We start from the raw sequence: 20,454 nt of genomic DNA on the forward strand, positions 1-20,454 counted from the left end.
CAGAGCTGGTATACTTTTTCAGAAACCCTTTGGTATCAGGGCAGGCTACTGCAAAGCAGCTGACCCAAGAGCAGTGTGGTAGTGCAGTGGTGCAAGCAAGGACAGCATTTACATCTATCTATATTCATGGCACAGTGTAGACTCTTAATAGCCTTCCTGCCAAGCCTTGCTTAATAGTCCATTTGGAGAACCTATGGATCAGTGTCATTTATAAAATTTGACGTTGCACTCTGCAGCGGGAAAGTGATTGAAAAAGGAAAGTGCTATTTCCCAAACTTTTTCTGTATTTCTGTATCTTCTTGTCTGCTGTGTCATCAAGTTTGTCTATCAGCTCTGAAGCTTGCATTTTGTTCTACCTAATTGCCTGTGATAAAGACTACAGAATACAAATGTAAGTATTGCTTATGGTACTTTGGCACCAAAGAGCTTATTGTGTTGCCACAGTGGGAAATGCTGGGTAATAACCAAACTCTGTTTGCAAAATAAATCTATTTTCTTGAATCAGCTGCTTTTCTTGCAAACCTCCTTGGAAGACAGCACTTCCTAGATTGAACCCTCAAAAGTCAATACCTCCCTGTGTTCAAAACAATTCCTGTGTCTGACAGCTATCATCTGGTTTACCTGTTACCTCTGTCCCTACTGTGCAGATGCTGGATTTGGGACTGGCCAGAGCACTTAACCCTGCACCCCAAGAAATCAGGTTAACATTTGGCCAACTCCCATTATGTCCCTTCTCAATTAATATGGTGAAAATACAATCTGTTTCCTCACTCATAGGTATTTAATCGCTTTAATTTCAGATCAGTTTCCTCATCTATACGTAGAGACCTTGCAGACTGGTGCCTGGGGGTGCTAAACAGCACTTTACGCAGGCTCTCCAGGACTTGACCAAGCCAGTGGTGAGATGTTGCCTTAGGGAGGGGCACAATGCACCCAAAGGACCCCACCCACCCACCCTCTTCTAGATACTGTACATCGCATGATGGTACCCAGGATTAACCCGGACTAGCCCTCCCCACAGCAAATCTCCCGGGTCAGATAATCCCGTTGCAAGCTGTCCCTTTCCACCCCCGGAGGGCCCTGAATTAGGTCAGACGGGATTAAATTTGCATTTTATTTATTTATCTCATTTTTTTTCGTGCTGGTTACACGCACACTCAGCCTCGGAGGAGGCGGGGAGGGAGGCGGGGAGCGGCGGGAGCTTTAGCCGATGGCAGTGGCTGATGCCCGGCGGCGGATGCCAGCGGCAGCCGGGCGATGGCGAGGAGCCGGGCGGCTTACGAGTACACGGAGGCGGAGGACAAGAGCATGCGGCTGGGCTTCCTCCTCATCGCCGCCGGCTTGCTTTCCCTCTTGGGTCTGGGCTGTTGCTGGCTTCGCCCGGCGCTGCAGGAGCGGGGCGGCGGCGGCTCCGCCAACTGCACGGTGCTGGCGGTGCGGCAGCTGGGGGAGCGCTTCGCCTGCACCTTCTCCTGCGGGGCTGCCTGCCGCGGCACCGCCCGCTACCCCTGCCTGCAGGTGCTGGTCCGCACCTCCCGCTCCTCCGCACCCGCCCTGCTCCATGAGGACGAGCGCCAGCTGCGCACCAACCCCAAGGTGAGACCCGCGAACGCTCTCCTCTCCCGAGTCGCGGGGCGGTGGTCCCGCCGCGGCCGTGGCTGCCCTTGCACAGCCCCTGGCGCTCGCCCTCTGTTCCGTGCGGGGTTTGCTCTTTTGGGAGGTGGCGGGTTGTAAGTGAAGTCGGGGAGCATCCCTACAAAACGCCTCTCTGCTTGTTGCTCAGCAAAAAGTAGTGGATCTCTATAGTGTATATCTATAAACATATTATCCACTGTACATCTATATTTATATGCTGTGTTCATATATATCTATAGCATGCCAGGGAGGGTTTAGCTCGATACTAGGAAGAGGTTCTTCGCCCGGAGGGTGGTTGAGCACGGGAACAGGCTACCCAGGAAAGTGGTCACAGCCCAAACTGACCGAGTTCCAGAAGCGTTCGCTCTCAAACACATGGTGTGACTCCTGGGGCTGTCCCGGCCAGGAGCTAGACTTGATGATCTGTGGTGTGCCTTCCAATTTGGAATATTTTGTGTTTCTATGTAGCACAGTATAACATACTCTGTATGTATAATGTGCACTATATAGCGTTATTACACTATACTACATACTGTACTTAGTATGATACCACATACGTGAGCACACACACACATATACACACACGTTTTTTCGCGACCAGCCCCATTCCCAGTCCGTCCCGCCCGTGTCCGGAGTGCAGCCCGCGGGCGGCAGCTCAGGAAGAGCAGCGGAGGCTCGGCTGCCGTTCCCTGTCCCGCCCCGCCGGAGACCCGGGACGCTGGTGGGGAGACGAGGAGAAGCTCCTGCTGCCGGCAGGGAGGTCTGTCTGCCCGGTGCCCGGTGCCCGCTGCCGCTGCGTTGCGTGTCCCGGAGGGTGAGGGGCTTCCTAGTGCCGCTCCCCAAAGCGCACGGAAAAACGGAAACGGAGCCGCTGCTGGCGGGGCGCTCGAGAAGGGACTGCGCCCAAACAGCAGTTTCCTCCGTGCTGTTTTGATTCTTAAACTTCTCCATCACCCACATGAAAAAGGACCAAATGAAGAAGTTGTGAAAGTTGCATCTTCCGGCAAACTGGGGTAGTCTGAAGGCAACGTGTGACTTGTGCTTTCTCTTTCTTTAAAGGCAGTTATTCTGCCTTCTCCTTTTTATGCTGGGTAAAGATGGCCTTGAAAACATGCATCTGAGAGGAGAAGATTTTATTGAGTAGCTTACAGAAGAAAAAGAACGTGCTGGAATCCTCCTGCCCCTGAAAGAACTTGAAATCAGGAGTATATTGGAGAAGGAAATGTCAGCTGTTTGACCAAGGTGTGGATGTAGCATAGTGCCAAGGGTCACACTAAGCATGATGCAGGGGTCTGCTTGCAGGGACCAGGAAGCAAGCTTGGGTATCCAGCTGGGATGTGCAGCCTCACATCTCCTCAGTCATGCTTGCACTGGTGTGCTCTGTCCCTTGGAAGGCACTTATGTTTCAAGCTCAGGGTGTGAGGGTTGCTTTTTTCCCCTTGGCAGCTTGGAAAGGTGGTTGGGGCAAAAATCAGCAAAGTAGCAGGATGGTAAATCTGACAGGATTTGGATTAAATTGTTGGCACCGCTCAGAAGTGATGAGCGATGGAGCTGCAGTGCTGGATGGTGCCTGATTGCAAAGCAGCTGAAATGTTGGCCTGTGAGGGAGGTTTGCAAACCTTTCCCTGGGAATGCTGCTGCCAGGCTCCCTGGGGAGAGGGCTGTGGTGACAGAGGTGTGCCGGGAGTGCCCCAACTGTCTGAGCTCCAGGACTTCTCTAAACATCTCTCCACTTTCAGGTGGGCAGGGTGGAGTTGGTAAAATACAGAAGCAAGGCCATCCTTTTGCTCTGGGGTGACGATGACGTGGTTCTGCAGAGGGTGCAGTGTGGCTCTGTTGGGGCCAACTCCAGCCAGGATGGGAGCTGGGAGCTGGGAGATGGGAGGCAGGTGCTGAGCCTTGCCACCACAATGCCTGGGCTCAGCAACTCTGGCAGCATCCGCAGTTTCAGCAGTGGCTTCCAAATTGGACTGCAACCACAGTACCTTTCTGAGTAGTCAAAGCGTCTTGTTTTGTTTTTACTTCTTGATCCTATTTTCTTCTGTCTTTCTCTAAATGTGGTGGGAAGAGGACTGCCCCTGCCCAGGGACTGAATTGCAACTGCAGGGAGGCATCCCAAGTTTCAGAAGTAAGGCCTGTAAATGTCACTGTAAATGTTAAATATTTTTATTTAAAAATTAGTTTTATGTTAACTATTAATAAGAAAACAGGGCTGGGTATTGGCAGTGTGTGGTACTTTCCTGCTTTTACAAATATAATCTGTTTTCTTTACCTTCCACGTTGCATCTCTGGGTGTGGGCTGTTTACCCTGGAATATTGATTGCTGAGCATTAAATCTGATTTACCAGATGAGACCAAGCAGAAAGGATGCATTTTTTTGATGTAACTGCATTCTCTGGTAGTAATTGAACTTATCTAAATGGAAACCTACATAGAAAAAAAATGTGCTCTAATTTTCCCTACCTTAAGAAGCTTACATAAAACAAATACAAAATAATAAGAAAAGTTGGTTAGGTCTCACCAGGAAAACACACCTTTGTAAGGGACTGAAGGTTTTATCTGTTGCTTTGGTTTTCCTTTTTTTTTTCCCTAGTTCAATATCTGAGGAGTCAAACAGTTATACTCTCCTTTAATCTTTGTTTTAAAGTCTCACTCTCTTTAAAAGCTTTCAGGATTTTATGCTGAAATACTTCCGTTAGTGCAACAGAGTAGGAATCTGCTGGATTTAATGCTCAGGATCCAGTGTGTATTTATGAACAAACACTTAGGGAGCTGTTTAACTCTTCCTCTTCCCATCACCTTTTTGCACTTTGCTTCCTTGTGTTCATGCACTTAGACAACATGCAATGTGCTATTTGGTTCCAACCAGCTAGAAGGGGGAAAAAAGACCAATTTTGTTTTGAACAGTCTTTAAATTTGACATTCTGTTTAGCTGCTCCTCTGTGTAGGGTAGCAATTTTGCCCTGTAAATCAATAGTTTGGAAAAGGCATAGTTCAGGCTCCTTACAGCACACAACAATGCTAAATTATTTGGCTCTTTCATTCCCCCCAGAAATCCCCAGTGTATTTGACTAAAAATCTTCTACTTTCTGTAGTATAGTGGGCTGACACATAAACATATCACAGCTACGAATCTGTGTGTTCTAGTGAGGAGAAACCTTTTCCTATATGCAGGAAAAAGGTTTTTTTTTCCTTTCTTGCTTTCTAATATAATCACATCATTGTACAGCCCAGGATTCATTTTAGCTCTTAAAAGATTATATAGCTGGGTCAGAATTAATCCAGGAATGTATATATAAAGCACCGGACACGATTACATTTGTGTTCAGTCTGAGAGATTTGTGGATTTCTTTTTATTTTTTTTTGATTGCTGTCTCAGAGGAAGAAATTTCATTGGAGTGACAGTAGCCTTTCTTCAGCTGCCTTGATAGCAATAACAATCTCTGAGATAAGGCTTAAGCAGGATTAATTCCAAAGTCAATTTGTTGCTATCACTCTCTGGCCATCGAGTATGTTGATGGTGCATACAGCCAGTGCAGGGGACAGGCCATAAGTTTGGCTGGGGAAAATGGCAGGGGAATATGTCAGCTGCTGAAACAGTCTGCTTTCTGGATTTTTAGACTTTTCCCTTTTCTACATATGAAGTTAAGCGTGGGGTTGGAAGAAGTTGCTGACTGTTTGCCAAAGAAACTTTTGGGGGAGTGGCTGGTAAGACAGATGTTAGCAGCTGTGCAGCAGGATCTGCTTCTCCCCATCCTTGTCCCCAGGCAGGGGAGCAAAACAGCTGCTGCTCCTTGTCTGCACATCTGCCCGTGCTCCTGTCACGCTTCTCTCTGTAACAGCTCCACCTGACAGGATGATGAGCAGTCATCTCTTCTGTGCACTTGGAAATAGAATTGGGCTTGATTTTTGGGCTCTCTATAATATGGCCCATGGCAGATGAGGTTGCATAAGAAAATATAACTTCACAATAATTTTGTGAGAGTTTGGTGCATCTGGTGAAGCACACAGATCTGTGTTTGGGCTGGTACCTGTGACAGGCAAACTGTGCAGATGCTGCCTAGCACTTCCTCTGGAAGAAGCCCCAGGGGCCATGGATTAACCCTACTACCCACTTGTCTCACCTGGGGCACCACTCCCTGCCTCTAGCCTCTGTGAGGGGTCATGGGTTCTGTCACTCCTCGTGGGTTGTGCTGATGATGATCATCTGCACTGACAGATGCAGGAGAAAACTAGACATGGTGCTCAGCTCCAATTCCCTCAGCACAGTCAGCTGGGAGGGGCAATTTTTTGTACTAATGGAGTGAGTGCTCCTGCTCATGTCCTGCCCCAGTGGGTTGTGGCAGTGCTTCCTCTGTTCCATGCCATGAAGGTAACCCAGTAGTGCATGGAGACACTCACACTCAAAGTTAGGAGAAGCTCATATGTGGCTTGATGTGGTAGGTTGACTGTGGCTGGACTTCAGGTCACCACCCAAACTGCTGTATCACTCCCCCCTCCAGGGGACAGAAATTATAATGAAAGGTTCGTGGGTTGAGATAAGGACAGGGAGAGATCACACACCCTTTACTGTCACAGGAAAAATGTACTCCACTCAGGGAAATTAATTTGCTTTATTGCCAATTAGAGAAGGGTACTGCATAAATAAAATCAAATCAAAAAACACCTTTCCCCTACCCATCCCTTCTTCCAGAGCTTAACTTCACTCCCAACTTTCTTTACTTTCTCCTTCCCACTGGCACAGCAAGACAGGGAATGTGGGCTGTGGTCAGCTTGTAACACGTAGTCACTCCTTCCTCTTCACACTCTCTCCCTGCTCCAGTGTGGGATCCCTCCCTGCAGGGGACAGTCCTCCACGAACTTCTCCAAAGTGAGTCCTTCCCACAGGCTGTAGTTCCTTACAAAATACTCCAGTGTAGGTCCCACCTAGGGTGACAAGTCCTGCCAGAAGACCTGCTCCAGCATGGGCTCCTCTCTCCACAGGATCACAGGTCCTGCCAGGACCCTGCTCCAATGTGGGCTTCCCTCAGAGTCACAACCTCCTCTGGGCATCCCTTTGCTGTGGTGTGGGGACCTCTGTGGGCTGCTGGTGGATCTCTGCTCTACCGTGACCCTCCATGGGCTGCAGGGCACAGCCTGTGTCCCCGTGGGCTGCACCACAGGCTGCTGGAGAATCTGATTCTGTGGCCAGAACACCTCCTCCCTCTCCTTCCTCACTGACCTTGGTGTCTGCAGATTTACTTCTCTCAGATACTCTCTCCTGGCTACAGTTGTGCAGCAGTATTTCTCTTTCTTATATATCCCAAAGGCAATCCCAAAGGCTCTCGCACTGTCTTTGATTGGGGTCCAATAATGGGTCCACCTTGGAGCCATCTGTCATTGGCTCTGTCAGAAATGGGGGAAACTTCTGGCAGTTCTCACAGAAGCCACCCAGCTACCAAAACCTTGCCATGCAAACCCAGTCCACTAGGAGATCAGGAGCTGGAAATTGTTGTCTTTAGTGGTTGTACTTATGCAATATTTACCTGCAGCTTCCTTTCCATTCCTTCATTTCACCACAAAGCTTCTCAAACTGGGCAGCATGTGATGCAGGGCTTTGCCACACCAAACAAATAGTACATGCTCTGTCCCATAGTTCACCAGAAGCAGGAGGATGGTCCTCAACATGTCACTTAGAGACTGAGTTTGTAGTCTTGATCCTGAATGACTTTAGCTTGTTTTCTACTGGGCTGACTTGCTTCTACTTTGAGCCCTGATGTCTCTTTGCATTTGAGACTTTCTTGGACTTACCTTGTAGTCTACAAAGTCTTTCTTTTTTTTTATTTTTTATTTAACAAGTGACTGAATTAGGCAAGAATTAATCTTTGAAGAGCATGAAATGTAACCCAGAACTTAAACCACAGTCAAGAGTTCATGTGTCTGTTCTCTCCCTATGATATGGAAGAATATCTGCCCTCATTAAGTGCTCAGAAGGACCAGGAGTCTTCCCAAGCATTTGCAGAGACACTGAAGTGGGAGCATCCAGCAGCAAACACAGATACAAATCCTACAAAATCTTGTTGTAAAGAGGTATTATCTGTTCACTGACATTTTTACCAGTGTCCTATCTTTCTTTCAGTTGGCATTTGTTTATGTTTTGATGCCACTATTTAATGTTGTGTCTTGTAAGGGAGGACTTCAGAATTAACATTTCAGAAAACACCTGTTGCCAAAGTGGAAGTTATTTCACATACATCCATCAACCCACGGCAGTAAAATTTGTGAGGTTGATTCCCTTTTATGTGCCTGCTGACTCTGCTTTGGAGAGTGATACAGCTGGTCAAGCACAGTGCCCTAGAAGTGTGCTTGGGAGGTTGTGTAAAGAGAGATCCACCCCCTGTGTGGATTAGAAAGGGACAAAATGTACCTTGGGGTGGTGGGGACTGTGCTGGCATCCTGGGGAGGCAAACAAGCTCCAGTGATTGTGCCACAGCTGATTTGTTCACATTGGAATTGGACCTTGGGTGCTCTCTGGGGCTCAAGGCCTTCGTCATATTGAGTTGATATCTCAGGGTGGGATTCATATTTGGACAATAACCACTCCTCTCTTCAAGATTGTTAATCCTCAGCTGGCTGAGGTCACATCAATTTATGGCAAGACCCCTTGTGTCTCCTTTGTGTTTTCCTCATGAAGATAGAGGAAGAGGCCGAAATGTGTTCGTCCTGCTTTCTGTCAGCCGGGATTAGCTGTGCAGAGCACGGGGTGAAGTTTGAGTTATGGAAAGCATTCACTGCTGTGCCCAACTTCCAGGTGTCCCTCCTGGACAATACTCCCATATACTGTCTTGCTTTGGTATGGGAAAATACAGAAGTGTTGCTGGGAGAAACTGTCTGTGGGCCCCTTTGCATCTTCCAAACCAAGAAAAGTCTCTGCCCTGGAAAGCTCAATTTTTAGTATCTTCATACTGAGCTAGCAGCTTTGGGACTTATGGGAAAAAATGTGAAGTACTCTGTGATGAAAGGTCCTGGGAGACTGTTAAAGCTTTATTCTTGTCTGTTCAGATGGGCATCTCTTGGGAAAACAGACCTCTCTAGTTGTTTCTAAGCCTGAAACTCTGGATGGGGCTAAACAACCATTCACCAGGTTATGAACTTTGTGAAGGACTGAAGTAATATTTTTTGGGGGGTGGAAGATCTCTGAAGGATCCAGGGAAAGTTTAGCCAGGAGTGGTGGGGTGGTTGCACTTTCATAGTAGAGGACAGCAGTAGGCTCAGCCAGGAGGAAGAAACACTTCAGAGGATAGAGGAAATATGTGTACTGGAGCCAGTAACACAGGAACAGGAGTTTTGAGACAGCTGAATGAATTTAGGCAAAATAATATATTCTGGTACTTAACTGTTTTGTCTAGCTCTGCATTTTGTGTGCTGGCTAAATAGTGGCTGGACTGGGGGCTCTTTTTGGAGCCCTCAAAGTCTGGGGGCTACCTGCATGCTGGGGGCTTGGCAAGAGCAGGGTGGTGATTACAGCCAGATGTAGGCAGTGAGTGCACAACTGGTGGGATATGGTGCCATTTACAAAGCAGGAAATGCTCCTTAAAGAAAAACAACCAAGGGGAGAATGTTGGAAGTACTGGACTCTGGGCCAAGCAGGGAAAAGGGACCAGCTGGGATGGTGCAGCATGTTGAGGCTGTCAGGGGGCAGAGCAGAGCCAGCAGTGCTCTCAGGTGTATCCATGCCAAATTTGCACTCTGCCCAGCTGTGGCACAGATGTGTTTATGCACTGGAAGTGGGGGAAAGAAATAGGGATGTTTGATGCTTCTAATGTAGACAACCAAACTAGAAACACTGCTGACCCAGGAATATTATCTGAGATGGCAATAACTGTATGTGATAATCCTGCATTCTGGTTTCTGAAGTAGAGTGGTGTTGCCACTCATTTCTGTCCTTTGTCATCAGCAGTGGGACAATCCTTGTTTAGGGTCATGTGAACAGGGAACTAAAGGTAGCTCTGTGCCATAGCAACCCCAGACAGGAGTCCGTGTGAAAATGGGGACTCTTGCCTATGGAAAAGGCAGGTTTCAGTTTGGAAGCAACAAGGAAGACATTGCAGATTCTTTCAAGCCTGAAGCATGCAAGACACTGGCAGGAATTTCAGGTGTGGACAGAAGTGATCAGGTTTTACATGATCAGGGAAATAAAATCCTGAGATTTCTCCCTTCCCCTTGGAATGGCAAATCTCCAAGCTGTTATATGGCAGACATGGACCTGTAGGTCTGTACATCTTGGGTAGCGTGTGCAGCTGGGGGCATGGTGAAAGTCACCCTGAGAAACCTGAGCAGAGGGAGAGGGAGCACTCACTGGGCACAGCGAGTCACAGTGATTTTTATTCTCATGTTAGAGAGGGTATTGCTCTCCTTGTTGCTGCCTTCAGGATTCTGTGGAGACATTGATGTTGTGATCATATGGGGGCACCCTTTTAGGGGCCTCCCACCTCTTGCTTCCTCATCCTACCTAAGCAGGAGGCTTTTTAGCTACCATCCCAGTCACACCTTTTTCTGTTTGCAGCTCCCAGTTTTAAAGGAATTTAAATTCTGTGTGTGCACCTGGAGCCTTGGTATCCATATGTCCTGCAGGGTGAAAAGCCTTTGTGTTATCAGAGGATCAGTTAAACCATGTTACTCAGTGTGGTTCAGCATCTCCTATCATGATCTCCTGTATGGATGTCTGGTAAAAATAGGAGGGACTGTGCTCAGACACTGAACTCTGATAGTGCTGACACTTGATTCAGTGGGCTATTTTCTGTTGTTTAACTGCCTGTGGCTAGGAGGTAAGGGTGGTGTGTCAAAGACTTGGAGACAAGGTATGTGTGTTTGTGTGACCCAAAGGGGAGCCTTGGAAAGCCCAGTCCCAAGGGCACCAAGCTGGGAGAGGAATTTCCCTTGATCTCTGGGCCTTGAAGCAGATGTCTGAGGGTGAGATTTGCAGATAGCTCAGCTGCATGCCCAACTCTCATTGACTTCTGTACAGCACAAGCAGATGCTGAATGTTTTTGCTGAAGCAGGGCTGTGAAACTTTTTGCTTGTTTCCCTGTGTTGTAACAGTGGGAGAATACTTTCTTTTGTTGGTGTACATCAGCCAGATATCCCATCATCTGGGAAAGCTTGCTGGACTCTTTGGAATTATTTATTAATGTACGGCACTTAGCAAAACTTGTGCTTATGTGCCTCACTGAAAATAGGAAGTTATTCAATTCATGCAGCTGGCTAGGAATATATAAAAATAAAATGATTATTTTCACGTTCATCATGCCAAACCCCAAGATGTTATGAGGAAGTTTGGTTTAAGAGGGGAACAAAACATGACAAAGCCTTTATTTTCTTTCTGAATGCTGGTATGTTCTTTTCCAGTACCTGCACAGAATAATTAGCAATTGAAGTGAAGTTCATCTAATTTTTTTTTTTGTTTCTTTGGAGCTTTTGTTAATTATTCTCTGTCCATTTCAGTCATGCTGGTATCATGAGGAAAATGCAGAGAAGTGATGCCCTGCCTTCTTGAGCACAGAAATAACTTTGTTTATCAATGTGTTTTGGCAGTGTTCATACATCCCTCCCTGTGCAAGAGACGATCAGGAGAACTCTGAGAACGTCACGTACAAGCAGAAATACTGGAAAGAGAAAGTGGGTTCCCAACCATTTACATGCTATTTTAACCAGCACTTGAGGTAAGTAATCTTCATTTGGTTAGGCAGGAGTGTTTATGCATCTGCTTGACAGATGTTCACTGGTTCTGTTTGAAAATATATATAAATGCATGCATATGTATATACACACACAGACCCCCTCCAGAGCGATGTGGTTTATCACACAGAGCTCAGTGCAGAACTTTGCAGGACAGCTCTATTGATGAAAAGCTATACAGAAAGAAAAGGAGAATTTTTACCACTTGAAGTAAAAATATAAAACTCTGAGGAAAGTTTTCCTTAAAACATGCAATTTTTATAGCAAAATGTGTCTTGGATTTTAACACTCAGATGGCATATTTCTGGCTTGGATGTTAATGTTCCTGTCCTTCACAGAAAAGAAGCCCTACAGTGTTCATGGAAGAAAAGGGAAAAAATCAGTAAATACTACAAAATAACTCAGGAATTGTGTTCATAGAGGGTTAATGATTCAGAAATGTGTAATAAACATCCACAGGACTGCCAGGTTTTGTACCTTCTTGCAGAGGAGGAAGTTGTAACCTAAAGCATCTCCCCTTCTGTTTCTTTTCCTTTTGAAACTTTCTTCTGTTTCTTTCAAAACTAGCAGCCTGACAGTCACACCCAATGTCGGTGTGACTGCCATGTGGACGAGAGTGACCTGTGGTTTCCTTCCTTCAGTAAACAGAAGGGGGAGGGAGTCCTTGTTCCTGTCTCTTTCTGATGGTGACATGCCAGGAAATAAAAGGTAGTGTGGTGGCAGGAGGAGGTTAGTCCTATGCCACAAACACTTGGAAGTTAAATACATGAGGGAATATATTTATTGCAGGTGCAATTCAGGGCTCAGTGTGGGAGTGTTGGCACCAGATACTTAAGTTCAGAAAGAGAAACAGGAGGAAAATGGATGCCAGTGTGTGCCAGGGCCTCGAATGAGGCCGGGAGCTGGAGCAGGGTGGCAGGTGGAGAAATGCCTGACTCTCCTGTGGGTGGCCTCTGAGTCCCTCAGGGGTTTCAGGCTTGTCCTAGGCTGGCTACCATTGCTGTATCCCTGGAGAGACTGTAGACCTGGACAGCATGCCCAGGATGAGTTTGTTGTCCCTAGTTAACCCTTTGCAGAAGACAACACGAAAGCTTTGTACAAAAATTGTTCCTTTAGAGGGGAAAGAAACATTGCTTACCGCTTGCAGGGATTAAAACTTAGGGCACCTTGTGTGATGACAACAGACCTGTCAGGGACCTTCTTGGGAGTCCTCTGGTCCACAAGGTGCCAAAGCTTGGATCTGCTAACCAAGAGATGAGCTGTGATTTTGTTTTATCTGGCAGGTAGGTGTTGCCTGTTCCTTGTGCTCCTGAGAACTAGGACCTGCAGCAGCTACTCCCCTAGTGAGCAGGAGAGTCAGAAATATGTGATTGTCTGCAGGAGAAGTCATGGCTAGGGTACATCTAAACTGGTGTGGAAAGGATGATGATGAAAGTTAACTTTTTTAGTCAGTGGAGAGAAACAGGAGTCTTATAACTTACCCCAAAGTAAATGCCTGATATAGGTCAGATGCCCAGAGATGTTTATTTCTCTCTGATAAAGGAGCATAGGGTGGTAGGTGTCCAGAGCCATCCGAGCTAGTTCTCACATCACATTTAGGTGAAATAAAGATGAAGTTTTTCTGAGGCTGCATGCTGCCTAGCGTCTGCCCTTTATGTAAGTTGGCACTGAGGAATTGTGCAGCTCCCAGGCAGGATTTTTTTCCTTAAAGATGCTGAATCCTATACTGCTAAAAGTTCTTGCCAGCACAAAGTCTGCCTTGAAATGGTGCCTTTTGCTGATCATACAACAATTCATACACAGCATAAGAGAGGCTCGCTGCCAGAGATACTAGAAGATAGCCTAAGCCAAAATGTGTACACCATCTATTTTCTTCTGGAGATAGCAATGAGCTTTGGGAGATCAGTTCTGCTGACCAGGAATGTGCTTGCTTGGGTATACTTTTAGAGCAATGATGACTAAGCAGCTGGTGAAGCAGTAAAAAGAAACCATAACAAACTGAGGGAAAAGTCTGTTCCCTTCAAACTAGAAGTGTGCTTATTTTCTGGCAGTATTTTTTCACTGTGTGGATAAGCTAACTGTTCTTTGTCATTCTGTATAAAACATATAGTAAATAGTTCCTTAGAGAATGTAGTATTTGCAATAATACTCTCTCTTTTGAAACAACAGAATAAAATTCTAGGTAAATATACAGGCAGTGAATAAACATAATCTCCTCTTCATCAAGTTTACTTCAGTTTCATTGTCAGAATTGTTGCTGCATGCAGAGTGTACTGTTGGGTAACACCTCCCTTCAGTTTGGTTGTGCACATTTCAACAGGTTACTTCAAAAAGACCAAAAAAAAGAGATGTCATTCTTTACACTTCAAAGTTATACAAAAGTGATGAGAAGCAGACTTGGCATATTCAACCATTCTTATTTACTGTAAATCAAACTGCCCAGCAAAACTAGCAGCCTGACATTTGTCTTTGGGAACCAAAGCACAGCTTGGCTTGGAGCTCAGTGCTTTATTGAAGAGTGAGGTTTTGCTTTGCCACTGTAGGCACTTACCTTTACTGTCCCTCTCTGCTCTAATAAGCTTTGGGGCAAAGGGTTCAAGCTCCATGGGGAAGTTGCTTTTCTGGATCTCTGGTGGAGGTGCCTGTCTGTTGGCATGATATCAGTCTGAAGGAACCCCTGCACAGCAGAAATCAATCCCCAGTGTTTCAGATCCCAAAATAAAGGAAAAATTCAGATGAAGTACTCAGGCTGTTGCCAAAGGTTTGAGAAGGCACTGAGCTCTAGGGCTTCAGTATTCTGGACCTCACATCGAGTGTCCCCAGGGTCTGTAGCCATGACCTCATGGAAACAAGGGCTATGGCTGATTGCCCTACAGTGGGAGGCCTGTGGGAACAGCTGGATAGGGGAGATCCTATCACTTTATTTCTTCACGTTTCAGGTCTCATTGACATCCACAACAGGAATAAAAAGAGAGAAACTAAGATCGCCATCAGCTCAGACCTCACTGTGTCATGCCATGCAGAGACAGGCAGAGCAATATGTGACAAGTCATTTCTTATTAGTGGCTGATTTATGTGGCATTATTGCTCTTTAGCTCCGGGTTTGTCCTGTACGCAAGACTGCTCTGTGTTTCTTTTGCTGTGGCACAGCAGATGAGCCAGCCATGCTTTAACCTTCCCTGTGTTTGCTGCAGGATGCTGTACGCAAATTCATCAGAGACTGGAAGGGCAAACCCTGTCAAGAGATTAGCGACAACCTGTGTGTTGTTGGGGTACCCTGCAGGGTTCCCATTTGTCTCAGAATAATTACATGTTTGAACCAAGGGTGCTCAGGTAGTGGGGCTGCTCATCCGTAGATGTTGGAACTTTAATCTTGCTTTGCTCTGTAACTTGACAGTTTTCTAAATTAATTCCCTCTACCTGTGGGGTCATGCCACACAGCCATCCCGCTGAGGATCTCTGCATCTTGCAGCAATAAGGGAAGAAATGACTGATTGTCAAAGCAAAGGGATGTGAACATCTGTGGGCAGAATAAGTGTACTGCAAACATCTTTAAATCCAGATTGTTTGAACACAAAAAATATTTGTAAGGCTTCCCTATCCCATGCCCCCACCTCTGTCAGCTTTTTTTGTGCAACATAAGGTACGCAGTGTGGTTCATAAGTGATGACTGAAATGTTTATGTACCTATAACCTTTGGGTCCTACATGACTTTTGGTAATCCCTGCACTGCAATTCTTCCCATGATGTTCAGTAATTGCCCTGAAAGCTCTGATGGAGGCCTGTTTTATCTGCTGTCCATTTGAACTACATGACAGAACTTAACAGGGATGTGTTGTATAATGCAACAGCAAATCCAGTTAGCCCTGCTCAGAGCTCCACAGGGGGCTAGCCCTGAGCTCAAAGTCCTGCTAAAAGTAACTCCTGGTCTCACCAATGAGCACAAAATTCCTTCCTCCTTGTCTGTTCAGTGAAAGAGAAAGCTGTGTTTTCAGGGTTACAGTAGAGACTCCAGGGATTTTTTTTTCAGTTTGTTTGTTCTTTCACCTTGGGACTGATGCTGGGCAGTGGTGGTGCTGCACAGTAGCCATCACTGTTCACAGCAAGAACCAGATCTGAATGCCTGAGCATAACTTGCAATTACTGGGGCTTTTCCCCCTTTTGTCCCACCAGGTCTCTTCCTTGCCTTCCTTGCACTGTTTCGTGCACAGATAACTGCTGTTAGGACTTAGGGTGCATCCCCTCAGGAGGCTTTGCATTTACTGGAAACCTGAACAGCAGCACTGCTAGAAAGGATTGCCAATAATCAAGTTTAGGGGGAATATGTGTAACCCCCCTGAAAAAAACCTTTTAACTGAATTATATAGGAAAATCACAGTGCAAAGATCGGTTTATTAAACACACTGTACTTACAGGAACAAGGCAACAAATTTAATCATATCTGCTGATTTTCACAGGAAAAAGAAACACGTTTCTAGGCATGTACCTCCTTTGGTTCAGCATCACTGCCTCAGCACCAGAGAAGTGATGCTATTAGGCTTTCCAGCAAAGACAGATCTTCACCAAGAGAAGGCTTACACTGGGGACAGAGCACCTTTCCTTTTCTCTTTCCAAGTGAAACAACAAGCCCTCAGACTCTGGGAACAGGCAGATCATCTTTTGAAAAGTAGCATGAAAAGTCAAAACTGCTAGCCTTGCCAAGCAATCCCAAAGCAGTTACGTTACTGTGTTTCAAGTGCCACAGAATCACAAAGTACCCTGGGTTGGAAGGCACCCCCAAGGATCATCGAATCTAGCTCTTCACCTGCACAAGACCATTCCCAAAAGTCACACCATGTGCCCAAGAGCATTGTCTGAATGCTTCTTGAACTCAGTCTTGGTGCTGTGACCACTTCCCTGGGGAGCTGTTACAGTGCCCAACCACCCTCTGGGTGAAGAACCTTTTCCTGATACCCAACCTAAACCTCCTGTGACAAAGCTTCATGCTATTTCCTGGGATTGTCACTGGGCACCACAGAGAAGAGATCAGTGTCTGCCCTTCCTCTTCCCCTTGTGTGGAAGTTGTAGGCTGCCATGAGATCTCCCCTCAGTTTTCCCTTCTCCAGACTGAACAAACTAAGTGACCTCAGACACTCTTCATACTGCTCCCCCTCAAGGCTCTTCACCATCCTCATGTACCTCCTTTGGATGCTCTCCAATAGCTTAAAATCTTTTTTATATTGTGGCACCCAAAACTGCACACAGGAATCAAGGTGAGGCTGCACCAGTGCACAGGGACTCTTGCTGTATCCAAGAATAGCAATAATACCCTTCTAAAGCCAAACCTAATGTCAAGGCTTAATTAAAGGCTCTGTCTTTGACTCTTTTTCAAAAGGGAAATTCTTTTACATTACTGAGTCACAGTCACACCTATAGTGAGTGTCTGACATCCATCGTTGCTACCTTTGATACCTATGTTTTTCAAAATATTTAAGATTCTGTCAAAAGGATATCTTGCTTTCCCTAATCACACTTTCTTTCCAATTTGAATCCAATTTTCTAGATTTTTTTGCTTGCCCATTATTTTTGAACTGTTTAATATCTGCATTAAAGAAGTACTTAAAATTCAATGTCACTCATAAGTTGAGAGCTGTGAAGGTTGAGTGCTGCCTACTTATGGCCTCCTTGCCAATTAGCACTGTTACTCACAGGTGATGATACAGTAACTAGGAAAGAGCAGTATTATACCTCTTGTGAAAGGATTTTTCTGTTCAGGTGCTGTCATTCAAATGACACCAGTTAGTGAGTTTGCACCTGTAAAGTGAATAGTACTTCATTCAATTTATAGTCTCCACTAGTGCCTGCTTATATATCTGGAGGATTTTAGTTGTGCAGACTTCATGCATTCCACTATTGAATAGACCTGGGATCGTTTTCATATTTTTTTATGTTCTGAATTTCAACTTTTACATAGCTGCGCTTCTCACAATCAGAGTTTATTCTGCTCCTTGCTACAGAAAGAGACATAAATGGTGCTGGCCTTGGGAACTTTCAGGCTGGCACAGTGCAGAGGACTCTCCACACAGCAATTTTGGGTGAGAGACATCCAAATGCAAATGCAGGTGCAATTAAATCCGGCATCAGGTGTAGCTTGGCAGTCTGGCTCCAGTAGCTCCTTAAGGATGGATAAAACTCTATAGATTTGCAAGCATCTCCATAATTGAATTTCTCAGTGAAGGAAAAATAGTTCCTTCTATTTTCCCCTAAGAGAATTCTTTCTCAGTGCTGTTTTCTGATCAGGACAAAGCTATCGTGGGAGAGACAGCACAGTCCCTGGAGGTATCTGCTCCCATGTGCAGATACTATGTTAGGAGACCTGAATTCCCAGGACATCGCTGGATGAGCCTGGGTTGCCAGGATTTTAGGCTGTGAGGTTTGTTGCTCCAAGAAGCATCAGCTGGCATTGATGAAGCAAATGCATTGGGAGTGTTCAATGCAATTACCAACATGAGTCAAGGCTATAGATATTTTTCTCATTGGAGAAAGTTCTGTTTCTTTGCAGATAGTTTTCCAGCAGACTGAGTGTCTCTGGCTGTAGACAGGAAAGCAACAGCAAAGTGCAAATGCCACAAGACTGATTTAATAACTGTTAAACTGCAAGGGAGAGCAGAAAGGGCCAGAGCTGAGGAAAACCTGCCATCACATTTCCCAAACACCACCCCAGACTTGGAAGAGGTGGGGTGGACAACGTATCTTTCAGACATGTGGCACAGCTAAATTTCGAAATGTCTAAAGATGCCTCCTCCTGATATTCTTCTCCTCCCTCTGTTTCCCTTTGGAATGCATAAACCTGTCCCAGACCCAACCATGACTGTGTGTTAGATGCTGCTGGTGGAGGCAGGGAGGTTCAGACCTGTGTGGGAGTTTCCCCGCAGTGTTCCTGCTCAAGTCTGCTGAGGCACTTCTGCTTGCAGCACCAAACCACAGCGTATTGCTGAAACAAGCACAGCTGGGAAGGAGCTGAGTCGGGAGCCTTGGCCACCCCAGGGACAGGCTGTGCTCCTCCTGGGGACAGATTTCATGCAGGCTGCTGCCTGCCAGTGCAGCTGGGCTAGCCTGGGCCAGCTGCAGCTCAGTGCTGAGAACAGGGACCAGCTCCCTTCCCAGACCCAAACCACAGCCAGAGCTTGCTTCTTCGGGAGCCTCCATGTAGCCCCATGGACACAGCAGTGCTCAAAGCTAAAAGGGAACCTTTAATTACTGTTTAAATCCATTTGCAGAGCCTGATAACTTTTGGGGTAGAGGTGTATAATGCTGCCTGATATTCTATTTTTGCCAGAGTGGTTTTGCAGTCCGCAATCACTGTGATACTGTATCTCTCATGGCTGTTTGTGATGACCACATTCCCTGGAAGGCATAAAACATCAACACTTTTTTTCTTTCTTTTTTTTCTTCTTTTTTTTCTTCTTTTTTTTTGTTTCTTAATCCAAATGAACCTGTTAGCCTGTGAACACTGCAAGTGGACAGCTCTCACAGCTTGCCACGAGTGCTGGTGATAAACAGGCAAATGAAAGCAGTGCATGAAATGGTCCATTTAACCATTTTCTAACACCTTGGCAAATAAAGCACCTTTAATCTTACTGTGTTAGATGACTTGCACTTATGATGAATTGAAGATGTTATTCTGATTTATATTTTCTCCACCTTCTCTTCCTCCTCTCCACAGGCCAGATGATGTGATGCTGAAGCGCACCCATGATGAGACTGTCCTGTTGCACTGCTTCCTCTGGCCTGTGGTGACATTCCTGGTGGGAGTCCTCATCGTGGTCCTGACCATCTGTGCCAAGAGCTTGGCTGTCAGGGCAGAGGCAATAAAAAAGAAGAAGCATTTGTGAGTGGCAAGGCTGCTTATGGGAAAAAAACCTGCAAGAAGGTGTCAAGTGAGGCAACCTGACACACCTGCAGACCTGCAGGGCACCCAGCTGCTTCTCCTTCCAGTGTCTGATCAGCCGTGGAGCTGTTCTTGTCTCAGGATTGTTCTTGGGAGATTGCCCCATGAAATGCCAGCTGCTTGCTTCTTCTGCTATGGCACTAAATAAGTATATTCTACCAAAAAGAAAAAAAAAAAAAGAAAATCTACACTGCACCAAATACGCTGTGTGCTGTTAGTGCTGAGGAGCAGCTACCCAGAAATTGAGACAATTTATAAAACTCCCTGGTGATGTTTATTTCATCTCTGCAAAATGATTTTTGCTAATGTTTAATATTAAATATTTAAAATATTTACTTTAGATAGACTGTATTTCCAAAATAATAAAATTTGATTGTTTTGGGGGTTTTAACCTTTGGGGGCTTTTTTTTTTTTTTTAAAGCTTTAAAACAAACATATTATTGTGCTGGTTTTTTCCACTGTGTAGAACTTAATTTTAAAATTCAAATTTTACCTTCTGTCTAGATGAAATCTTTCATCATCTGCCATTCACTGTGATGAAATGTAGAACTCTCTCAGAAATACTTTTCAAAAAAAATGAAACAGTTATTGGAAAAGATGATTAAATACTGGATCCTACTTTATGGCCTCGGTGGTATTCAGTCCCCTCTCAGATACCCTCTTCACAAATGCTCTCAGGCTGTAAGGAGCAGGGATTTACAGTAATGGTTTTACATTAATATGTTTTACTAGCATCTTCCCCGAATAGTGGAGTGTCTGAGTGTTTGCTGAGGAGAGCCTGTGTGTCATGGTGTGACTCACATCACCTGAGAAGGACATCAGCTCCTGCAGGGCTGGGGGTGTTTGCTGGTGCACTGCCTATCCCAGTCACACCAGCTCCACGCAGACCCCCTCCAAGGGGATGCTCCAGGAAACACCAGGCAGTCTGAGCATGGAATCTTGCTGGGTCTGCTTTCTCTGCTTGCCCCAGCTCCTCTCTGTGTGTGATGGGAGTACCAGCTCCAGTCCACTTGCTCAGCACAGAGAGGTCCATGTTTCAGGCAGTTTCCCAGAGCACAGTTTTGCACGCCACAGTCAGGGGCTGAGCCCAGAGCAGTTTCATGGCTTTTGTCATTGTCCCCACAGGGCTGGCCCCCCTGGGACCAGCTGTGCAGCTTGGCAGCACTGGCATG

The 20,454-nt window shown here is 45.9% G+C and overlaps 1 protein-coding gene across 1 annotated transcript; it reads left to right on the forward strand.

The window, feature by feature from the left end:
- Positions 1-1,191: 1,191 nt before the first annotated feature.
- KCNMB4 (potassium calcium-activated channel subfamily M regulatory beta subunit 4) lies at positions 1,192-19,677 on the forward strand. The gene is made up of 3 exons (XM_085079476.1): positions 1,192-1,596; positions 11,209-11,336; positions 19,058-19,677. Exons 1-3 carry the CDS (start codon positions 1,258-1,260, stop codon positions 19,224-19,226), a joined length of 636 nt encoding a protein of 211 aa, XP_084935602.1. The 5' UTR covers positions 1,192-1,257; the 3' UTR covers positions 19,227-19,677.
- The last annotated feature ends 777 nt before the right edge of the window (positions 19,678-20,454 follow it).

This window comes from Lichenostomus cassidix, chromosome 1Aa, assembly GCF_008360975.1.
Source record: "Lichenostomus cassidix isolate B80296 chromosome 1Aa, HeHo_3.0, whole genome shotgun sequence".
NCBI classification, from domain to species: Eukaryota; Metazoa; Chordata; class Aves; order Passeriformes; family Meliphagidae; genus Lichenostomus; species Lichenostomus cassidix.